Source organism: Mustelus asterias, chromosome 25, assembly GCF_964213995.1.
Source record: "Mustelus asterias chromosome 25, sMusAst1.hap1.1, whole genome shotgun sequence".
Classification (NCBI taxonomy): domain Eukaryota; kingdom Metazoa; phylum Chordata; class Chondrichthyes; order Carcharhiniformes; family Triakidae; genus Mustelus; species Mustelus asterias.
The window spans coordinates 41,579,933-41,599,764 of record NC_135825.1 but is presented as its reverse complement, the minus strand read 5'-3'; the positions used below and the strand labels follow the sequence as shown (position 1 = coordinate 41,599,764).

At 43.8% G+C, this 19,832-nt stretch overlaps 1 protein-coding gene across 2 annotated transcripts in view; it reads left to right on the top strand.

Annotated features, from left to right (window-relative positions):
• LOC144511903 (lysine-specific demethylase 5B-like) overlaps positions 1–19,832 on the top strand; it is a 371,069-nt gene that overhangs the window by 192,258 nt on the left and 158,979 nt on the right. For both annotated transcript variants that reach the window (XM_078242346.1, XM_078242347.1), the window contains exon 15: positions 6,610–6,734. In XM_078242346.1, the coding sequence (XP_078098472.1) occupies positions 6,610–6,734 (125 nt within the window). The remainder of the gene's footprint in view (positions 1–6,609; positions 6,735–19,832) is intronic.

Below are 19,832 nucleotides of genomic sequence, written 5' to 3'. Positions count from 1 at the left end.
AATTTGAATACATGTTGCATTCTACGTTGTGGTACATATTGGTACTGGTGATATAGGTAGGAAGAGTGATGAGGTCCTGCAGCAGCAGTTTAGGGAGTTAGGTAGAAAGTTAAAAAGTAGGACCTCGAGGGTTGTAATCTCAGGATTACTCACTGTGCCATGTGCCAGTGAGGATAGGAATAGGAAGATAGTGCAGTTCAACACGTGGCTAAACAGCTGGTATAGGAGAGAGGGTTTCAGATATCTGAACCATTGGGGTCTCTTCCGGGACAGATGGGACCTGTCGAAGGAGGACGGGTTGCATCTAAACTGGAAAGGCATGAATGTTCTGGCCGGGAGGTTTGCTAGTGTCACATGGGAGGATTTAGACTAGTTTGGCAGGGGGGGTGGGAACCAAAGCAAAGGTGAATTAACTGAAGGGGAACCAGAGAGTAGGGCCAGTAAGACTTGGGGGAAGAGCAGGCAGGGTGGGATTACTAATCAAAGGGTCTGGTGGACTGAAGTGCATTTGTTTCAATGCGAGGAGTCTTAACAGGTAAGGCAGATGAACTTAGAGCTTGGATGAGTTCTTGGAATTCTGATGTTGTTGCTATTACAGAGACTTGGTTCAGGGAAGGACAGGATTGGCAGCTTAACGTTCCAGGATACAATTGTTTCAGGCAGGATAGAGGGGAATGTAAAAGGGGTGGGAGAGTTGCACTATTGGTTAAGGAGAATATCACACCTCGGCGGGCTCATAAAGCGAGGCAATATGGGTAGAGCTCAGGAATCAGAAGGGTGTAGTCACAATGTTGGGGATTTACTATAGGCTGCCCAACAGCCAGCAAGAGATGGAGGAACAGATATGTAGGCAGATTTTGGCAAGGTGTAAAAGTAACAGGGTTGTTGTGGTGGGTGATTTTAACTTCCCTATATTGACTGGGACTCACTTAGTGCTAAGGACGTGGATGGGACAGTTTGTAAGGCGCATCCAGGAGGGCTTCTTGAAACAGTATGTAGGTAGTCCAACTAGGGAAGAGGCTATACTGGACCTGGTATTGGGGAATGAGCCCGGCCAGGTGGTCATAGTTTCAGTTGGGGAGCAGTTCGGGAACAGTGACCACAATTGAGTAAGCTTTAAGGTGCTGATGGATAAAGATAAGTGTAGTTCTCAAGTTAAGGTGCTAAACTGGGTCCCCAGGTTGGTGGTGACATTCACGAGGGGTCATAGGTTCAAGGTGAAGGGGGGGAGGTTTAACACAGATATCAGACGGACATATTTTACACAGAGGGTGGTGGGGGCCTGGAATGCGCTGCCAGGCAAGGTGGTGGAGGCGGACACACTGGGAACGTTTAAGACTTCTCTAGACAGCCATATGAACGGAGTGGGAATGGAGGGATATAAAAGAATGGTCTAGTTTGGACCAGGGAGCGGCGCGGGCTTGGAGGGCCGAAGGGCCTGTTCCTGTGCTGTATTGTTCTTTGTTTGTTCTGGGGGAAGGCTAATTACAACGATATTAGACAGGAACTGAAGAATGTAGATTGGGGGCAGATGTTTGAGGGCAAATCAACATCTGGCATGTGGAAGGCTTTCAAGTGTAAGTTGATAGGGATTCGGGACTGGCACATTCCTGTAAGGACGAAGGATAAGTATGGCAAGTTTTGTGAACCTTGGATAACGAGAGATATTGTGAGCCTAGTCAAAGAGAAAAAGGAAGCATTTGTCAAGGCTAGGAGGTTGGGAACACACGAAGCAAGTGTGGAGTACAAGGAAAGTAGAAAGAAACTTGAGTAAGGGGGGCTAAAAGGTGTCACGAGAAATCATTGGCCGCCAAGATTCAGGAAAATCCCAAGGCTTTTTATCCACCTATAAAGAGCAAGAGGATAGCCAGGGAGATGGTTGGCCCACTCGAGGACAGGGGAGGGAATCTATGCATGGACCCAGAGGAAATGAGCAAGGTATTAAATGAGTACTTTGCGTCAGTATTCACCAAACAGAAGGACTTGGTGGATGATGAATCTGGGAAAGGGTATGTAGATAGTTTGAGTCATGTTGAGATCAAAAAGGAGGAGGTATTGGGGTTCTTGAGAAACATTAAGGTAGACAAGTCCCCAGGGCCTGATGGAATATACCCCAAAATACTAAGGCAAGAGAGGAAATTGCTAGGGCCTTGACAGAAATCTTTGTATCCTCATTGGTTACAGAGGAGGTCAACATTGGAGAATAGCCAATGTTGTTCCTTTGTTTAAGAAGGGTAGCAAGAATAATCCAGGTAATTACAGGCCAGTGAGCCTTACATCAATGGCAGGGAAATTATTGGAGAGGATTCTTCGAGACAGGGTTTACTCCCACTTGGAAATAAGTGGACGTATTAGTGAGAGGCAACATCGTTTTGTGAAGGGGAAGTCATGTCTCACGAACTTGATCGAGTTTTTTGAGGAAGTGATGAAGATGATTGACGAGGGTTGGGCAGTGGATATTGTCTACATGGACTTCAGTAAGGCCTTTGACAAGGCCCCTCATGGCAGACTGGTGCAGAAGGATCAGGGGTGAGCTGGCAAGCTGGATACAGAAGTGGCTCGGTCATAGAAGACAGAACGTAGTAGTGGAAAGGTGCGTTTCTGAATGGAGGGCTGTGACAAGTGGCGTTCCTCAGGGATCAGTGCTGGGACCTTTGCTGTTTGTAATATACATAAATGATTTGGAGGAAAATGTAACAGGTTTGATTAGTAAGTTTGCGGTCGACACAAAGATTGGTGGATTTGCAGATAGCGATGAGGACCATCAGTGGATACAGCAGGAAATAGATCAGTTGGTGGCTTAGGCGGAGAGATGGCAGGTGGAGTTTAATCTGGACAAATGTTAGGTAATGCATTTCGGAAGGTCTAATACAGATAGGAAATATACAGTAAATGGAAGAATCCTTAAGAGTATTGATCGGCAGAGGGATCTGGGTCTACAGGTACACAGGTTACTGAAAGTGGCAATGCAGGTGGAGAAGGTAGTTAAGAAGGTATATGGCATGCTTGCCTTCACGGCCGGGGTATTGAGTTTAAAAATTGGCAAGTCATGTTGCAGCTTTATAGAACCTTTAGTTAGGCCGCACTTGGAATATAGTGTTCAATTCTGGTTGCCACACTACCAGAAAGATGTGGGGCTTTGGAGAGGGTACAGAAATGATTTACCAAGATGTTGCCTGGTATGGAGGGCGTTAGCTATGAGGAGAGGTTGGAGAAAGTTGGTTTGTTCTCACTGGAACGACAGAGGTTGAGCGGCAATAGAAGTCTACAAGATTATGAGGGGCATGGACAGAGTGGATCGTCAGAAACTTTTTCCCAGGGTGGAAGAGTCAATTACTCGGGGGTATAGGTTTAAGGTGCGAGGGGAAAAGGTTTAAAGGAGATGTACGAGGCAAGTTCTTTTACACAAAGGGCGGTGGGTGCCTGAAACTCGCTGCCGGGTAAGTTAGTGGAAGTAGATACGATCTAAGGGGTTTCTGGACAAATACATGAATACAATGGGAATAGAGGGATATGGTCCCCGGAAGGGTAGGGGGTTTTAGTTCAGTCGGGCAGCATGTTCGGTGCAAGCTTGGAGGGCCGAAGGGCCTGTTCCTGTGCTGTAATTTTCTTTGTTCTTTGTTTTCTACTCTTCTAACTGTATTTTGAATATCCTGTTGACTTTCTTGATTGCTGCTCTATTAATTGGAGTTTCAGCGCCATGCTTACCAGAACTTTTTGCTCTTTTTTCACGGCTGTTTCAGCACTATGTACAAAGAATAAGCATTTCCTATTTTTCCTTCCAAAATGTTGTAATTTGTACTGGGCTTCATTATATAACATAAGCCATTATTCTCATTGGCAAATTTTGTCCAACTCATTTGGTAATTTCTGAGCTTCTGTCTTCATAACCTCCTAGTTGGTATCATCTCCAAATTTCAGAATCCAGTTCATTTATGCAAATTATATACTGGTTCCAGCACCAACTTTTGTGTCATTCCTATCTCAACAGAGTTCTTTTGACATTTTCTCAGTTCTTTCTACCCTTCAGCCAGTGCCTTATCCATTTTGAAGGCTTACCTCGAGTTCCTTGCAATTTTGAATTTAACTAACCTTCCATGTGGAACTTTGCATCTTGATTTCCAAAAAACCTTAACAATGTGTCAGTTGGGTCTTCTGTCATCCACTTGAGCTCTTGCCATCCAAAGAAATTGATTGGTCAGCAGGACTTCCCCTTCTGAATCCATTGTGCCTGCCGTCTACTTGGTTTTTTGAGAAGCATATATGTACTCATGAGGTGTGGCACCATGGTGGGCGGCATGGTGGCACAGTGGTTAGCACTGCTGCCTCACAGCACCAGGGGCCAGTGTTCAATTCCCAGCTTAGGTCACTGCGTGGAGTTCTCCCCGTGTCTGCGTGGGTTTCCTCCGGGTACTCCAGTTTCCTCCCACAGACCGAAAAACGTGCTGGTTAGGTGCATTGGCCATGCTAAATTCTCCCTCAGTGCACCCGAACAGGCACCAGAGTGTGGCAACTAGGGGATTTTCACACTAACTTCATTGCAGTGATAATGTAAGCCTACTTGTGACTTTAATAATTAAACTTTAGAACACAATAGAACACAAACTTTAGAACACAATTTGTTTACTCATCTCCCACCTGTATAATATATCCAGATCCTATCAAGTCCTTGCTCCAGGCTCAGTTGTTTTCTAAAACCAAAAAATTATTGAATAGAATTGATGAGCCCTACTTGCTGCAGAGGACAGTAGTTCCATTCTCACGATGCTCCTGATTAGTGCCTGAACTTGATATTTTTTGTCTTCAGTCTTGCCAATGCAAATGCCAATGATGATGGAAAAAGGTACAATTTGCATGTTTTTGTAATGGTGACAAGGTCATGTGGAAAGTTATTTTTATTGACTTTAGCTGTGTTACCCTTTCAGTGATAATATTTGATACATTTAATATATAACAATAAATATAAGCATGTTGTTGTAGTTAATACAACAATGTTGTAGCTTGTAATATTCTAACATAATAAACCAACTATCATAGATTTCGGATGGTTTGAATAACAAGTTTCACCAGCAAACTAAAACCAGAAGAGAAAATGCTGGAAAATCTCAGCAAGCCTGGCAGCATCTGTAAGGAAAGAAAAGAACTGACATTTTGAGTCCAGGTGACCCTTTGTCAAAACTAAAAGGCTTAAAAGTGGGAAATATTTATAATGCAGGGTGAGGGAATGAAAGATGAGTCATAGCCACAAAAACAAGGGGAAAGGCTGCTAATGGGAGTCTATAGAGAGAATAAAAGGTGTGAATGACTGAACAGCAGAGAAGCTGAAATCAGAGGGTAAGCTGTGGCAGATGAAGATATTGGGAGGGCGTGGGGGGAATGGGTGGGAGAGAGATAAAATGGAGAAAAAGGGGGAGAAAAGGTAAGGAAAGGGGGGATAAAATAGGAGGGAAGAGGGGGGAAGAAAAATAAAGAAAGACAATAAAGAAGTAAAAGGTAGAGAACAGTTAAAAATGAAATGAAATCAAAGGGGTCGAGGTGGGGGTTGAGCTAATTATCTGAAATTGTTGAATTCGATGTTGAGACCAGAAGGCTGTAAAGTGCCTAGCCGGAAGATGAGGTGCTGTTCTTCCAGTTTGCGTTGAGCTTCATTGGAACATTGCAGCAGGCCAAGGACAGACATGTGGGCATGGGAGCAGGATCGTGTGTTAAAATGGCAAGCAACAGGAAAGTCAGGGTCCTGATTGCTCACAAACTGGAGGTGCTCAGCAAAGTGATCACCGAGTCTACGTTTGGTCTCTCTGATATAGAGGAGACCACATTGGGAGCAGCGAATGCAATAGACCAAATTGAAAGAGGTGCAAGTGAAACACTGCTTAACCCGGAATGAGTGTTGTGGACCTTGGATGGTAAGCATGGAAGAGGTAAAGGGGCAAGTGTTACACCTTCTGCGATTGCTTGGGAAGGTGTCATGGGTGATAGGAGAGGTGTTGGGTATAGTGGAGGAGTGGAGTAGGTTATCCCAGAGGGAGTGGTCTCTGCGGAATGCTGAGTGAAGGAAAGATATGTTTGGTGATGGCATCACGCTGGGGTTGGCGAAAATGGCAGAGGATTGTGCTTCGCAAGCGGGGGCTGGTGGGGTGAAATGTGAGAGCAAGGGGGACTCTATCCTTGTTCGGGGAGGGGGTGAGGGTCGCTGTTGAGGGTCCTGTCGACAACTGTAGGTGGGAAACCATGGTTGAGGAAGAAGGAGCACATATTAGAAGCACCACTTTGGAAAGTGGCATCATCGGAACAAATGCGATTGGGACGAAGGAGCTGAGAGAAAGAGATGGAGTCGTCCGTATAGGGTGTACGGTGCGAAGAGCTGTAGTCCAGATAGCTGTGGGAGTCAGTGGGATTGTAATGGATATTGGTAGATAGTCTATTGTCGGAAATGGAGACAGAAATGTCAAGGAAGGAAGGGAAGTGCCTGAGATGGACCACGTGAAGGTAATGGAGGGGTGGAAACTGGAAGCGAAGTTGATGAATTTTTCCAATCTATAAAAGTTGTGTTTATGATGACTCCCCTTCTTATTCTTTACTGAGTTTAACCTACCTCTTCCCATCCAGGTATCGCTATGCCTTGGATGATCTCTATCCAATTCTGAATGCATTAAAATTGCATGTAGCAATATATGATGAATGGTCTTCCAAAGTTACTGATGCCCTGGAAGCTAAAGATGATGAGAAGAAGAGTAAGTATAGAAATTCTATGCCAAATCCATGGCATATGATTATGTGATGACTTGTACCTTTGACTGACAAGATATTAAATGCAGATATTGCTAACTCAACAATTTTTCTGAAGCAGCAAATGGAAATTAAGTTATTTCCAACCAAAAATAGAGGAAATACTCGAGGAAATGTTGCCTAAGGCCACTCGACTGCCTGAAATATAAATACTGGTGGGGTGCCTGAGAGCACTTTTCAGTTAAACTGAAAGAATTGGGAAAGCAAGGGGTGAGAAAATACTCTCTGTCCCTGTAAGAACTAATAGGAAGGAATATGTGTAGAATCATAGAATACAGTGAAGAAGGAGGCCATTCAGCTCATCTTGTCTTTGCTGCCCCTCAATTAATCTCTGCCTTTTCCCATAGCTCTGCAAGTTTTTCCTTTGCAGATAATGATCTAATTCTCTTTTGAAAGCATCAGTTGACCTTGCCTCCAACACTGGTTGCATGAAAACATTTTTCCTCATGCTATCTTTTTTTTGTCAATCATCTTAAACCTGTGTCCTCTCGTGCTCGATACTTCAATTGGAGCAGTTTCTTCCTATATACCTGTCCATATCACTCATGATTTTAAAATTTTGAAGAGTTCTATATAAGCTGTCCCCTCAACCTTCTCTTTCCCAAGGAGAACGGTCTCAGCTACAAACAATCTTTCTACGTAGCTGAGATTCCTCATCCCTGGAACCATTCTCATCAATCTTTTCTGCATCCTCTCTAATGCTTCTTAAACGTGTGGTGCCCAGAACTGGACACAATACTCCAGTTTAGGCCAAAGCTATGTCTAATGTGGGTTTAACATAACTTCCTTTTTGTACTCTGTGCCCCTATGATTAAACCAAGGATGCTTTATTGCCACTCTCAACCTGCCACCTCCAATGATGTTTGCGCGTATACACCCACGTACTTCTGCATCTCCTTTAGAATTGTATCCTTTATTTTATACCTCTTGCATTCTTCATCCTAAAATGAATCACTTCAACTTTCTCCACATTGAACATCATCTGCCATTTGTCCACTGATTCCACCAATCTGTCTGTGTCCTTTTGAAGCTTTACACTGTTCTCATGTTTCAAAGTTTCATATCATTCTCAAATTTTGAAATTGTGCCATGTACACCAAGGTCTAGGTCATTAATATGTATCAGGAAGAACAGGGGTTCTACTACTGATTCCAGGGGAACTCCAGTATAAATCTGCTCAGTCCAACTGTTCACCACCACTGTTTACTTCCTGTAACGCATTGTTGTACCTGTTAATTCTCAGATACTTTCGACCAGTTTGCTTACTCCAGGGTTTTACCCCGGTGCCCTTATTTGCAAGATGGACAAAGGACAAACACAAGTAAAGATTCAATAAGTTTATTAATAATAACACTATTAACCCTTAAATTACCCACATAAAACAAGAGGATATCCCAGATTCAAGTATACTACCCGCAAAGATGGTTTGGTTGAACTGCAGGCTCAATTCTCTGAGTCCCTCTGATCCGTTGTCACAAAGGTGTGTCTCGATGGCAGCTTCTTCCTTCCTTCCTTCTCTGGTCAGTCTTCCGATGGTCAAAGTCGCCTCCCTCATCGAGCCTTCGCTCCTGGTGTATCTGAGATGTGTACCTTTATCCCCCTGCCTGCTTGCCTTTCCAGAAACTTCTCTGGCTTCTGGCCAATGAGGTCCCAGGAGGGGGTTCCAATACCCAGTAGGTTTCTTGATGTCTGCCTGACACGACACCAGGGTCCACCCCATCTCCAAGCTGTTGCTTACATGTAACCTGTTGTCAGATAAGGTATCTACAGGAACTCTTGATGACAGAAAGTCTGGACCAATCTGGGCTTCTAACAATAGGCCGGTGCATTTCAATGGGGTGCGATGATCTCCTGCTGGGTCTCAGTAGAGTGCAACGACCTTTGATGGGTCAGGCCCAGACATGTTTGTGTATTTGTACAATTGGCCTGCCGGAGGTTTGACTGTGTTTTGATTTTAATATGCCCAATTCTTTAATTTAGGATATCCAATTTAATCAGCCTTAAAACTAGGCCATGATTATATTACCACAGCATCCAATTTCATATTCATGGTGCTCCTGTCCCTTTTATTCCAATAACTTTAAGTGGGACTTAATTGTTGTGTCAGGATGCTGAGCTAGAATTGTAGCTTGGGAGTGAGTCTTCAGCATTCTGTAAAAACAGACTGTTTTGCAAACTGCACAAAGAGGAAACTAAGCCTGAGTGTGATTATAGATCAAATATGAAGTCAGGAATTTGGTTCACGAGGGAATTTGGTGCAGTTTTTTCCAGTCTCCAGTAGTTGGTGCGTCGTCTTCCTTTATCTCCGAGCTAGTTGAGTGCAACTTTCTACTACTTTAGTTACTAATTGACTAATTAAATAATTAACATTCGACAGACATTGCGACAGACATTGGCATGTCATGAGTGCAACATGTGGAGAATCTTTGAAATGCACTGCATTCCGAACAACCGTATCTGCAGTAAGCCTCTAGCTTGCTGAGCTGGAGATATAAACCCAATTTACTCAGCCTCTCATTATAATTCTCTCATCCTAGGAATCAATCTGGTGAATCTTTGCTGTACCGCCTCCAACGCATGTATAACCTTAATTATGGAGACCAAGTCTGAACACAGTACCGCAAATGCAATCTCACTAAAGCTCTGTTTAATTATAGCAAGACTTCTTTATTGCAGCACTCCAATTCCCTCGTAGTAAACACCATTTGCCTTCCGAATAGCTCCATGTCCTTGCATGCTCACTTTCTCATTCCTTCTATGAGCACAGTCAAATTTCTCTGAGCCTCAATGTTTACAAGTTTCACACCCTTTAAAAATATTTTGCTCTTCTATTCTTATGACCAGCTTCCACACATTATACGTCATCTGTAATTGTGTTGCCACCCATTTGACCTGTCTTTATCTCTGTGCAGTCTCTTTTCTCATCTTCCCACCTAACTTTGTATAATTAGCAAATCTGTCTGTCTCTTTATTCAGGTCATGAATATAGATTGTAAATAGCTGAAGTCCCAGCTTTGAACCTTGCAACTCACTGGTCACAGCTTGCCAACTTGAAAGTGCCCCATTTATGACCACTCTTTGCCTCCTGTTTGTTAAATAATCCTCTATCCATGCTAATAAATTACCCCCAAAGACTGACCTATTAACCTTTTGTATGGCACTTTGCTGAATGCCTTTTGGAAATCCAGGTACATACTACATCTGCTGATTCCCCTTTGTCTATCCTACGAGTTACACACTCAAAAATCTAATAATAAATTTGTCAAACATGATTGAACTTTTGTAAAACAAGGTAGACTTATTCTAATCATACTATACTTTTTGAAGTTCGTTGTTAAAGTTTCCTTAATAATAGATTCTAGCATATTCCCTCAAACTAACTGGCCTGTAGTTCACTGTTTCCTCTCTCCCTCCCTTCTTGAAAAACATAGTTAGATTTCCAAACTTCCAATCTAATGGGGCTATTCCTGAATCTAAGGCATTTCGGGAAATCATAAACAGCGTATCAACGATCTCTGTAGCTATCTCTTTTAAAACCCCAAGTTATAGCCACAAGTCCTGGGAGTTTGCTAGATATAATCCTTTAAGTTTGCTATACTTTTTGTCTACTGATATCAATTACCTTAACTTCCACACACTTTTTAGTCCCCAGGTTATCCTCTATTTCTGGTATGCAATTCTTGTCTTCTACAGACAGACAGAATACTTGTTCAGTGCCTTTGACATTTCCTCATTCCCCATGATAATTTCTCCTACCTCTGCTTCGAGGAGATCAAATTTATTTTAGCTCCGCTCTTTTTAATATCCTTAAAAGAAGCTCCTCCAATCGGGTTTTATATTTCTGGCCAGTTTACTCTCATATTTTATTTTTTTCCTTAACCTTTTTTACTGGCTCTTTGCTGGTTTCCAATATAGACCCAATCCTCAGACTTTTGCCAGTTCTTTGAACATTATAAACTTTGTATTTTAATCTAAAACCATCTGAGTGCTGAGTTTTTGTTTTTCAATGGAATGTACCTTTGAATTTTTAAAATATTTCTCACTTTATCTTTTTGTCTATTTATCCAATTAAGCAATTTTCCCTTCATAGCTATGTTTGTAAGTTTAAGGTTCTTGTTTGTTCCTTTCAAACTCAACATGGAATTAAATAGATTTTTTAAAGTTTATTTATTCGTCACAAGTAGGCTTACATGAACACTGCAATGACGTTACTGCAAAAATCCCCTATTTGCCACACTCCGGCACCTGTTCGGGTTCACCGAGAGAGAATTTAGCATGGCCAATGCACCGAACCAGCACTTTTTCAGACTGTTGGAGGAATCCGGAGCACCCGGAGGAAACCCACGCAGACACAGGGAGAATGTGCAGACTCTGCACAGACAGTGACCCAAGCCAGGAATCAAACCCGGGTCTCTGGTGCTGTGAGGCAGCAGTGCTAGTCATTGTACCATTATTTTCCTAGTGCATTTTTTGTTAGAATGGTGATCAGGTTGGAGTGAGTGGTGGTTGCTGGGTTGGGCCTAAAGGTGTTCAGTTCACTGGCTGATCACCGAGTTAGATCAGCTGTTAAACGATCTAACATTTATTGGGTAAACCTGCAGTAAGTCTGGATATCTGGCCCAAGTCACTGCCCTGAGACTTATACAGCAGGTCCTGGGCAGCAGACGATCAGCTCATTTGAAGTTCAAACTTGCCAGGCAATTTTTTTACTTGTGTGTACATCAGGACTTCCTTAGGGTCATTAAACACATCACCCAACTATCCATTGGGGATTCGGGCCGAAGCCTGGATTTTGTCTGCATGTCTCTGGACGAAAATTGATCCCTTGACCTTCGATCTCAAAGGTGAAACATCCTGCAGTATGGTGCCATGGTCAGTTTGCTCATCCACCCTGCATTACTTCTCCTCATCCACGCAGCTTCTATATGTTGGACAAAGTCAGGGGCTGAGTTTCCTCCGTCACTACGTGCTGCTTCACAATACCTGCCAAGCTTGCAGTCATACCCTCCTGTCTTTGTCCATTGACCACCTCAAGTTCTGCCTAACCTAAGGAGTGTGACCGCCTCCTGAAACAAAGCATCTAGTTAACTCTCCCTCTTCCTAATGCCCCGCGATCCCTGCAATTCAAGAGTTTAGAAGATTGAGAATGAATCTCGTTGAAACAGGCAATACTAGTTAGGGGACATATTATAGCTGTGCAGAGGGAGGAAGAATCACTGTGGGTAGAACTCAGAAACAGGAAGGGGAATGTCACTATGAGGGGGTGTACTACAGGCCTCCCGACAGCCCACGGGAAGTTGAGGAACGGATATAGAAACATAGAAATGTAAACAGATTCTGGACAGATGTACAATAATAGGGCTGTTGTAGTGGGAGACTCTAATTTTCCTCATATTGACTGGAAATCCCTTGGGGCTAAGGGCTCGGATGGTGAGAAATTTGTTAAGTGTGTCCAGGAAGGCTATGTGGATAGTCCGAGTCGGGGCTATACTGGACCTAATATTAGGGAATGAGTCCAACCAGGTCATCAAAGTTGCAGTGGGGGAGCATATGGCGGACAGTGACCACAATTCTGTAAGCTTTCGGATACTGATGGAAAAGGATGAGTGTTGTCCTAGGGTTAAGGTGCTAAACTGGGGGAAGGCTAACTACAACCAGATTAGGCATGATTTGGAGGCTATTGCTTGGGAGAGGCTGTTTGAGGATAAATCCACATTTGGCATGTGGGAGTCTTTTATGGAGAAGTTGATCAGAGTGCAGGACAGGCATGTACCTATGAACAGGAAGGACAGGAAAGACACGATTCAGGAATCGTGGATGACCAGGGAAATTGAGAGTCTAGTCAAAAAGAAAAAGGATGCATACATGAGGTGTTGGCAATTAAAAGCAGATGAAGCATTTGAAGAATACAAGGAAAGTAGAAAAGAGCTCAAACAGGGAGTTAGAAGGGCAAGAAGGGGGTCACGAAATGCCCTTGTCAGACAGCATTAAGGAGAATCCCAAGGAATTTTATACATATAAGGAATGCGTGTAGCTAGGGAAAGAGTTGGTCCACTTAAGGACAAAGGAGGGAAATTATGTATAGAACCAAAGGAAGTGGGTGAGATCCTTAATGAGTACTTTACATCGGTATTCACAAAGGAGAGGGACACATCGATTGATGGTGTCTTGGAGGAGTGTGTAAGCCCTTTAGAACAAGTCATCATTACGAGGGAGGAAGTGTTAGATGAATAAGAAAGCATTACGGTAGACAAATCCCCAGGGCCAGATGGCATCTATCCCAGATTACTGAGGGAGGCAAGAGATGAAATTGCTGGGCCACTAACAGAAATCTTTGTTTCTTAGTTGGCCACTTTTGAGGTACCAGAGGATTGGAGGATAACCAATGTTGTCCCATTGTTCAAGAAGGGTAGCAAGGATAATCCGGGTAATTATAGGCCAATAAACTTGACGTCAGTGACAGTGGAACTGTTGGAGAAGATTCTTAGGAATAGGATCTATACACATTTGGAACTGAATGGTCTTGTTAGCGACAGACAGCATGGTTTTGTACGTGGGAAGTCATGTCTCACTAATTTAATTCAGTTTTTTGTGGAGGTGACAAAAACGATTGACGAGGGAAGGGCTGTGGATGTTGTCTACATGGACTTTAGTAAGGCATTTGACATGGTCCCTCATGGCAGGCTGGTGCAAAAGTTTAAATCTCATGGGATCAGGGGTGAACTAGCTAGATGGATTCAGAAGGTAGCAGTAGAAGAGTGTTTTCCTGAATGGAGATCTGTAACTAATGGTGTTCTGTAAGGATCAGTGCTGGGACCTCTGCTGTTTGCACAATATAAAGAAATGACTTTGAAGAAAACGTAGCTGGTCTCATTAGCAAGTTTGCGGATGATACTAAGATTGGCGGAGTTGCGGATAGTGATGAAGATTGTCAGAGGATTGTCAGCAGGATATAGATAGACTGGAAAATTGGGCGGAGAAATGGCAGATGGAATTTAATCCGGACAAATGCGAGGTGATGCATTTTGGTAGATCCAATTCAGGTGGGAGCTATGAAATAAATGGCAGAATCATCAGGAGCGTAGACACACAGAAATCTGGGCATGCTGGTCCACAGATCCTTAAAACTGGCAGCATAGGCAGAAAAGGTGATGACGAAAGCATATGGCATGCTTGCCTCCTTCGGACGGGGCATCAAGTATAAAAGTTGGCAAATTATGTTTCAGTTGTATAAAACGTTAGTTAAGCCACATTTGAAATGCTATGTCCAATTCTGATCACCACACGACCAGAAGGATGTGGAGGCTTTGGCGAGAGTGCAGAAAAGGTTTAACAGGATGTTGCCTGGTATGGAAGGAATTAGCTATGAGGTGATATTGAATAAACTGGGATTGTTCTCCCTGGAAAGACGGAGGCTGATGGAAGTTTATAAAATTATGAGAGGTATAGATAGGGTGAACAGTTGGAAGCTTTTTCCCGGGGCAGAAATGACAATTACAAGGGGGCACAAGGTCAAGATAAGGGGGAAAGGTTCAGTGGAGATGTGCAGGGGAAGTTTTTTTACACAGAGGGTGATGGGGGCCTGGAATGCACTGCCATGTGAGGTGGTTGAGGCAGTTACATTAGCCACATTTAAGACTTATCTTGATAGGCATATGAACAAACAGGGAATAGAGGGATATGAGCGGTTGGTCTAGATAGGTAAATGTGATTGGCACAGGCTTGGAGGGCCAAAGAGCCTGTTCCTGTGCTGTACTGTTCTTTGTTTTTTCTGGTTCTATTCTGAAGGGGTTTGATAGGGTAGACGCTGAGAGATTTCTTCCTCTGGCTGGGGAATCTAAAACATGGGGTACAATCCCATGATGAAGGGCCAATCAGTTAGGATTGAGAATAGGAGAAATTACTTCACTCGAGGGTTGCGAATCTTAGGAATTCTCTACCCCAGGGAGTTGTGGATGCTCCATCGTTGAATGCATTTAAGGCTGGGATAGACAGATTTGTGCTGTCTCAGGAAATTGAAGGCGGTGGGGGAGGAAATGGAATTGAAGCCCAAGATCGGTCATGACCACACTAAATGGCAGAGTTCGAAAGGACATAGGGTCTACTCCTGCTGCCATTTCTTATATTCTACTGCACTCTATGCCCTCTCCAGCAAAGCTAGGCTTTGATGACAAACACTTCATTTCCAGAAATGTCTGTTCTTTGAAGTGCTTCATTGCTGGGCACTTTGTTTTCATTTCGTGCCCTTGATGTTTTGAATGCATCTCGTGGAACTCCAACTGCTTAATATCACACACAAGAACAGAGGGCACTGGAAAAACTCAGCATATGTGCCAGCATCTCTCAGGAGAGAAACAGAGTTCATGTTTTGAGTCATTAACCCTTTGTTGGAACTGAAAGGAAGGAGAATGTGAGAGCAAAAGAAACTGCAACAAAAAGTAGCAACTTTTAAGAACAAATGACAGATGGCCTGGGTGTGAGAAGGAGAGGGGGTGTTTTGCATTGAAGCAATACATGTAGGATTATTTTAAAAAAAACGACAGGGGGATTTAAGATGGAGGGGAAAGGTCAAAATAAAGTTGCCAAACTCAACATTGAGCCCCAAGTGCTGCAACATACCCAATCAGGAGATGAGATGCTAATCCTCCAGCTTGCGTCCAGCTTCACTGGAGCATTGCAGCAGGTCATGGACAGACATGTGGCCATGAGAGAAAGGTGCTGAGTTAAAATGGCATGCACAGGAACATTGGGGTCGTGCTTGCGGACTGAGTGAAGGTATTCCACAAAGTGGTCACCCAATATATGTTTAGCCTCCCCCATGTAGATGGACTGCTTAATATGTCTGGAGTAGGTGGTCCATGTCTCACAGATATATAGAAGGATAGGTGTTACCACAACTTAGTCTTTTTCGTAAATGGGCAATGCTGAGCTTGCTCTGGCAATTTTATTCAAACACCTCACTATCAATGCAGATATTTCTAGAGATTTTGCTTCTCAGATAGGTGAAAACCAATCCCTTTTGCAGGAGTCAGCCTCATTCTATTTCATTGGTGGATCGATCACTGCACCTGGTTCTTGAGGGTCATCCAGTTTGGTCTTTGGCTCCACGTACCTGCTTATGTACGGCAGCAGCCACACCCTGGTAATTGACAAACGAGATGAGGTTAGCATGTATTCTGATCCACAAGAGAGGGAAAGCACCCACCTTCAACCACTTCTTCAAGCACACAAAACAAAGCTATCATGATAGATGTGGTAGAGAAAATGGTTCTTGAATTGTTACTTCCTCATGTAAATAGTATAGGAGACGAGTGTATTTAGCTATTAATATTTATAGTGGAAATCTAGCACCAGGGACTGTATAGCTAATTATAACCTAAATTTTTAAAGAGTTTTATTTGCAAATAAATTCATTGGTGGTATAAATGTCAGTCAGCGGGGTAAAGTCCTTCATCTGTGAGATGTGGGAGATCCGTGAGGCTTCAAGTGTTCCAGACGACTACACCTGCAGGAAGTGCACCCAATTGCAGCTACTCACAGACTGCATGGATCGGTTGAAGCAACAGTTGGATGCGCTTTGGAGTATGAAGGTTGCGGAAGGCGTCATAGATAGGAGCTTTAGAAACATGGCCACACCCAAGGTGCAGGCAGATAGATGGGTGACCGCTAGAAAGGGCAGGCAGTCAGTGCAAGATCGGCGCAGGTTTAGAGGGCCAAAGGACCTGTTCCGGTGCTATAATGTTCTTTGTTCTTTGATCTCTTTCCCTCAATGTTCTCCAATTGACTCTTAATCCATTTGTCCCCTCTCATTCCCAAGAACCAGTTCCAGCATGCCTCCTTTCTTCTTGGACTTCAAACAGATTCTCCTGAGCACTGAATCTAGGAACTCTTGTCCCTCTCTGCCCTATTCATTAATCGTTTCCTAGCATATATTTGGATACTCTATTACAATATAGCGGCATGGTGGCACAGAGTTAGCACTGCTGCCTCACAGTGCCAAGGATCCGGGTTCGATTCCAGCCTTGGGTGACAATCTGTGTGGAGTTTGCATGTCGTCCCTGTGCCTGCATGGGTTTCCTCTGGGTGCTCCAGTTTCCTCCCACAGTCCAAAGATGTGCAGGTTCAGTGGATTGGCCATGCTAAATTGCCCCTTAGTGTCCAAAGATGTGTAGGTTAGGGGGATTAGTGGGGTAAATATATGGGGTTAGGAGGATAGGGCCTCGGTTAGATGCTCTGTCAGAGAGTTGGCGCAGGCTCGATGGGCTGAATGCCTTCCTTCTGCACTTGGGAATTTGATAGTTCTGTAGATTCTCGAACAGTTCCTACAAATTGGTGGTTAGCTAATGTTAACCCCACTATTTAAAAAAGGAGATAGAGAGAAAGCAGGGAATTGTAGACCAGTCAGCCTAGTGTCGGTAGTGGGGAAAGTTCTGGAGTTCGTTATCCAAGATTGTATAACAGAGCACTTGGAAAACAATGGCTGGATCGGACAGAGTTAGTGTGGATTTACGAAAGGGAAATTATGCTTGACAAATCTATTGGAATTCTTCAAGGATGTAACTAGTAGAGTTGATGAGGGGGAACCAGTGGATGTGGTTTATTTGAACTTTCAGAAGGCTTTCGACGAAGTCCCACAGAAGAGATTAGCATGTAAACTTAAAGCACATCAGATTTGGAGTAGTTTATTGAGATGTATAGAAAATTGGTTGGCAGACAAAAAACAGAGTAGGAATAAACAAGTCTTTTTCTGAAAGGCAAGCAATGATTAGTGGGATACCACAGGGATCTGTGTTAGGTCCCCAGCTATTCACAACATATATTACTGATGTAAATGTTAGAACTAAATATAAGTTAAAATTAAAGTTTTAAAGCTTATTTATTGGTCACAAGTAGGCTTACATTGGCATTGCAATTAAGTTACTGTGAAAATCTCCTAGTCGCCACATTCCGGCATCTGTTCAGGTACACCGAGGGAGAATTTAGCATGGTCAATCAACCTATCAAGCCCGTCTTTCAGACTGTGGGAGGAAACTGGAGTACCCTGAGGAAACCCACGTAGACACGGGGATAACGTGCAAACTCCACATAGACAGTGACCCAACCCGGGTCCCTGGCACTGAGGCAGCAGTGCTAACCACTGTGCCACCCTGTGATATAAATATCATATCTCCAAATTTGTAGATGACACAAAGCTAGGTGAGAGGTTGAACTATAAGGAGGATGCAGAGATAATTCAGTGTGATTTGGATGAGCTTATTGAGTGGGCAAATGCACAAAAGATGCAGCATAATGTGGATCAATGTGTTCTCGTGTTCCAGTTGCTGGAGGTAAGCTTGCAGGTGCTGCAGGCAGTAAAGAAGGCGAAAGGTTTGTTGGCCTTCATAGCAAGAGGATTGGAGTACAGGAGCAGGGGTGTCTTGCAGCAATTATGCAGAGCCTTGGTGAGGCCACACCTGAAATATTCTGTGCTGATCTTACCTGAGGAAGGATGTTTTTGCTATTGGGCATGCAGTGCAGGTTTGCCAGACTGATTCCTGGGATGGCAGGACTGACGTATGAGGAGAGGTTGAGTCGGTTGGAATATATTCACTGGAGTTCAGAAGAATGAGGGGGAATCTCATCGGAACCTATAAAATCTGTAATAGGACCAAACAGGGTAGATGCAGGAAGGATATTCCCGATGGTGGGAGGAGTCCAGAACTTGGGGTCATAGTCTGAAGATGGTGTGTGGCTTGAAGAGGAACCTGCAGGTGGTTTTGATCATTTGATTTGATTTATTGTCACATGTATTAGTATACAATGAAAAGTATTGTTTCTTGCACGCTATGCAGACAAAGCATATCATACATAGAGAAGGAAAGGAGAGAGTGCAGAATGTAGTGTTACAGTCATAGGGTGTAGAGAAAGATCAATTTAATATAAGGTGGTGTTCCCATGTCTCTGCTGCCCTTCTCCTTCGAGGTGGTAGGTTGAAAGGAGCTTTCATGAATTCAGTGCATCTTGTAGATGGTACACACTGCTGCCTCTGTGGATCGGTGATTGAGAGAGTGAATGTTGAAGATTGTGGACGTGTGCAAATCAGACTGGCTTGGTCACAGAAGACAGAGGGTGGTAGTGGAAGGGTCTTTTTCCGGCTGGATGCCTGTGACTAGTGGTGTTCCGCAGGGCTCTGTATTGGGACCACTGCTGTTTGTGATTTATATAAACAATCTGGAAGAAGGTGTAACCGGGGTGATCAGTAAGTTTGCGGACGACACGAAAATGGCTGGACTTGCAGATAGTGAGGAACATTGTCAGAGGCTACAGAAGGATATAGATAGGCTGGAAATTCGGGCAAAGAAATGGCAGATGGAGTTCAATCCAGATAAGTGCGAAGTGATGCATTTTGGTAGAACTAACGTAGGGGGGAGTTATACGATAAATGGCAGAACCATAAAGGGTGTAGATACGCAGAGGGATCTGGGTGTGCAAGTCCACAGATCCTTGAAGGTGACGTCACAGGTGGAGAAGGTAGTGAATAAGGCATATGGCATGCTTGCCTTTATAGGACGGGGCATAGAGTATAAAAGTTGGGGTCTGATGTTGCAGTTGTATAGAACGTTGGTTCGGCCGCATTTGGAATACTGCGCCCAGTTCTGGTCGCCACACTACCGGAAGGACGTGGAGGCTTTAGGGAGAGTGCAGAGGAGGTTTACCAGGATGTTGCCTGGTATGGAAGGGCTTAGTTATGAGGAGAGATTGGGTAAACTGGGGTTGTTCTCACTGGAAAGACGGAGGATGAGGGGTGACCTAATAGAGATGTATAAAATTATGAAAGGCATAGATAGGGTGAATGGTGCGAAGCTTTTTCCCACGTCGGTGGTGATGTTCACGAGGGGTCATAGGTTCAAGGTGAGGGGGGGGAGGTTTAACACAGATATCAGAAGGACGTATTTTACACAGAGGGTGGTGGGGGCCTGGAATGCGCTGCTGGGCAAGGTGGTGGAGGCGGACACACTGGGAACGTTTAAGACTTATCTAGTTAGCCACATGAACAGAGTGGG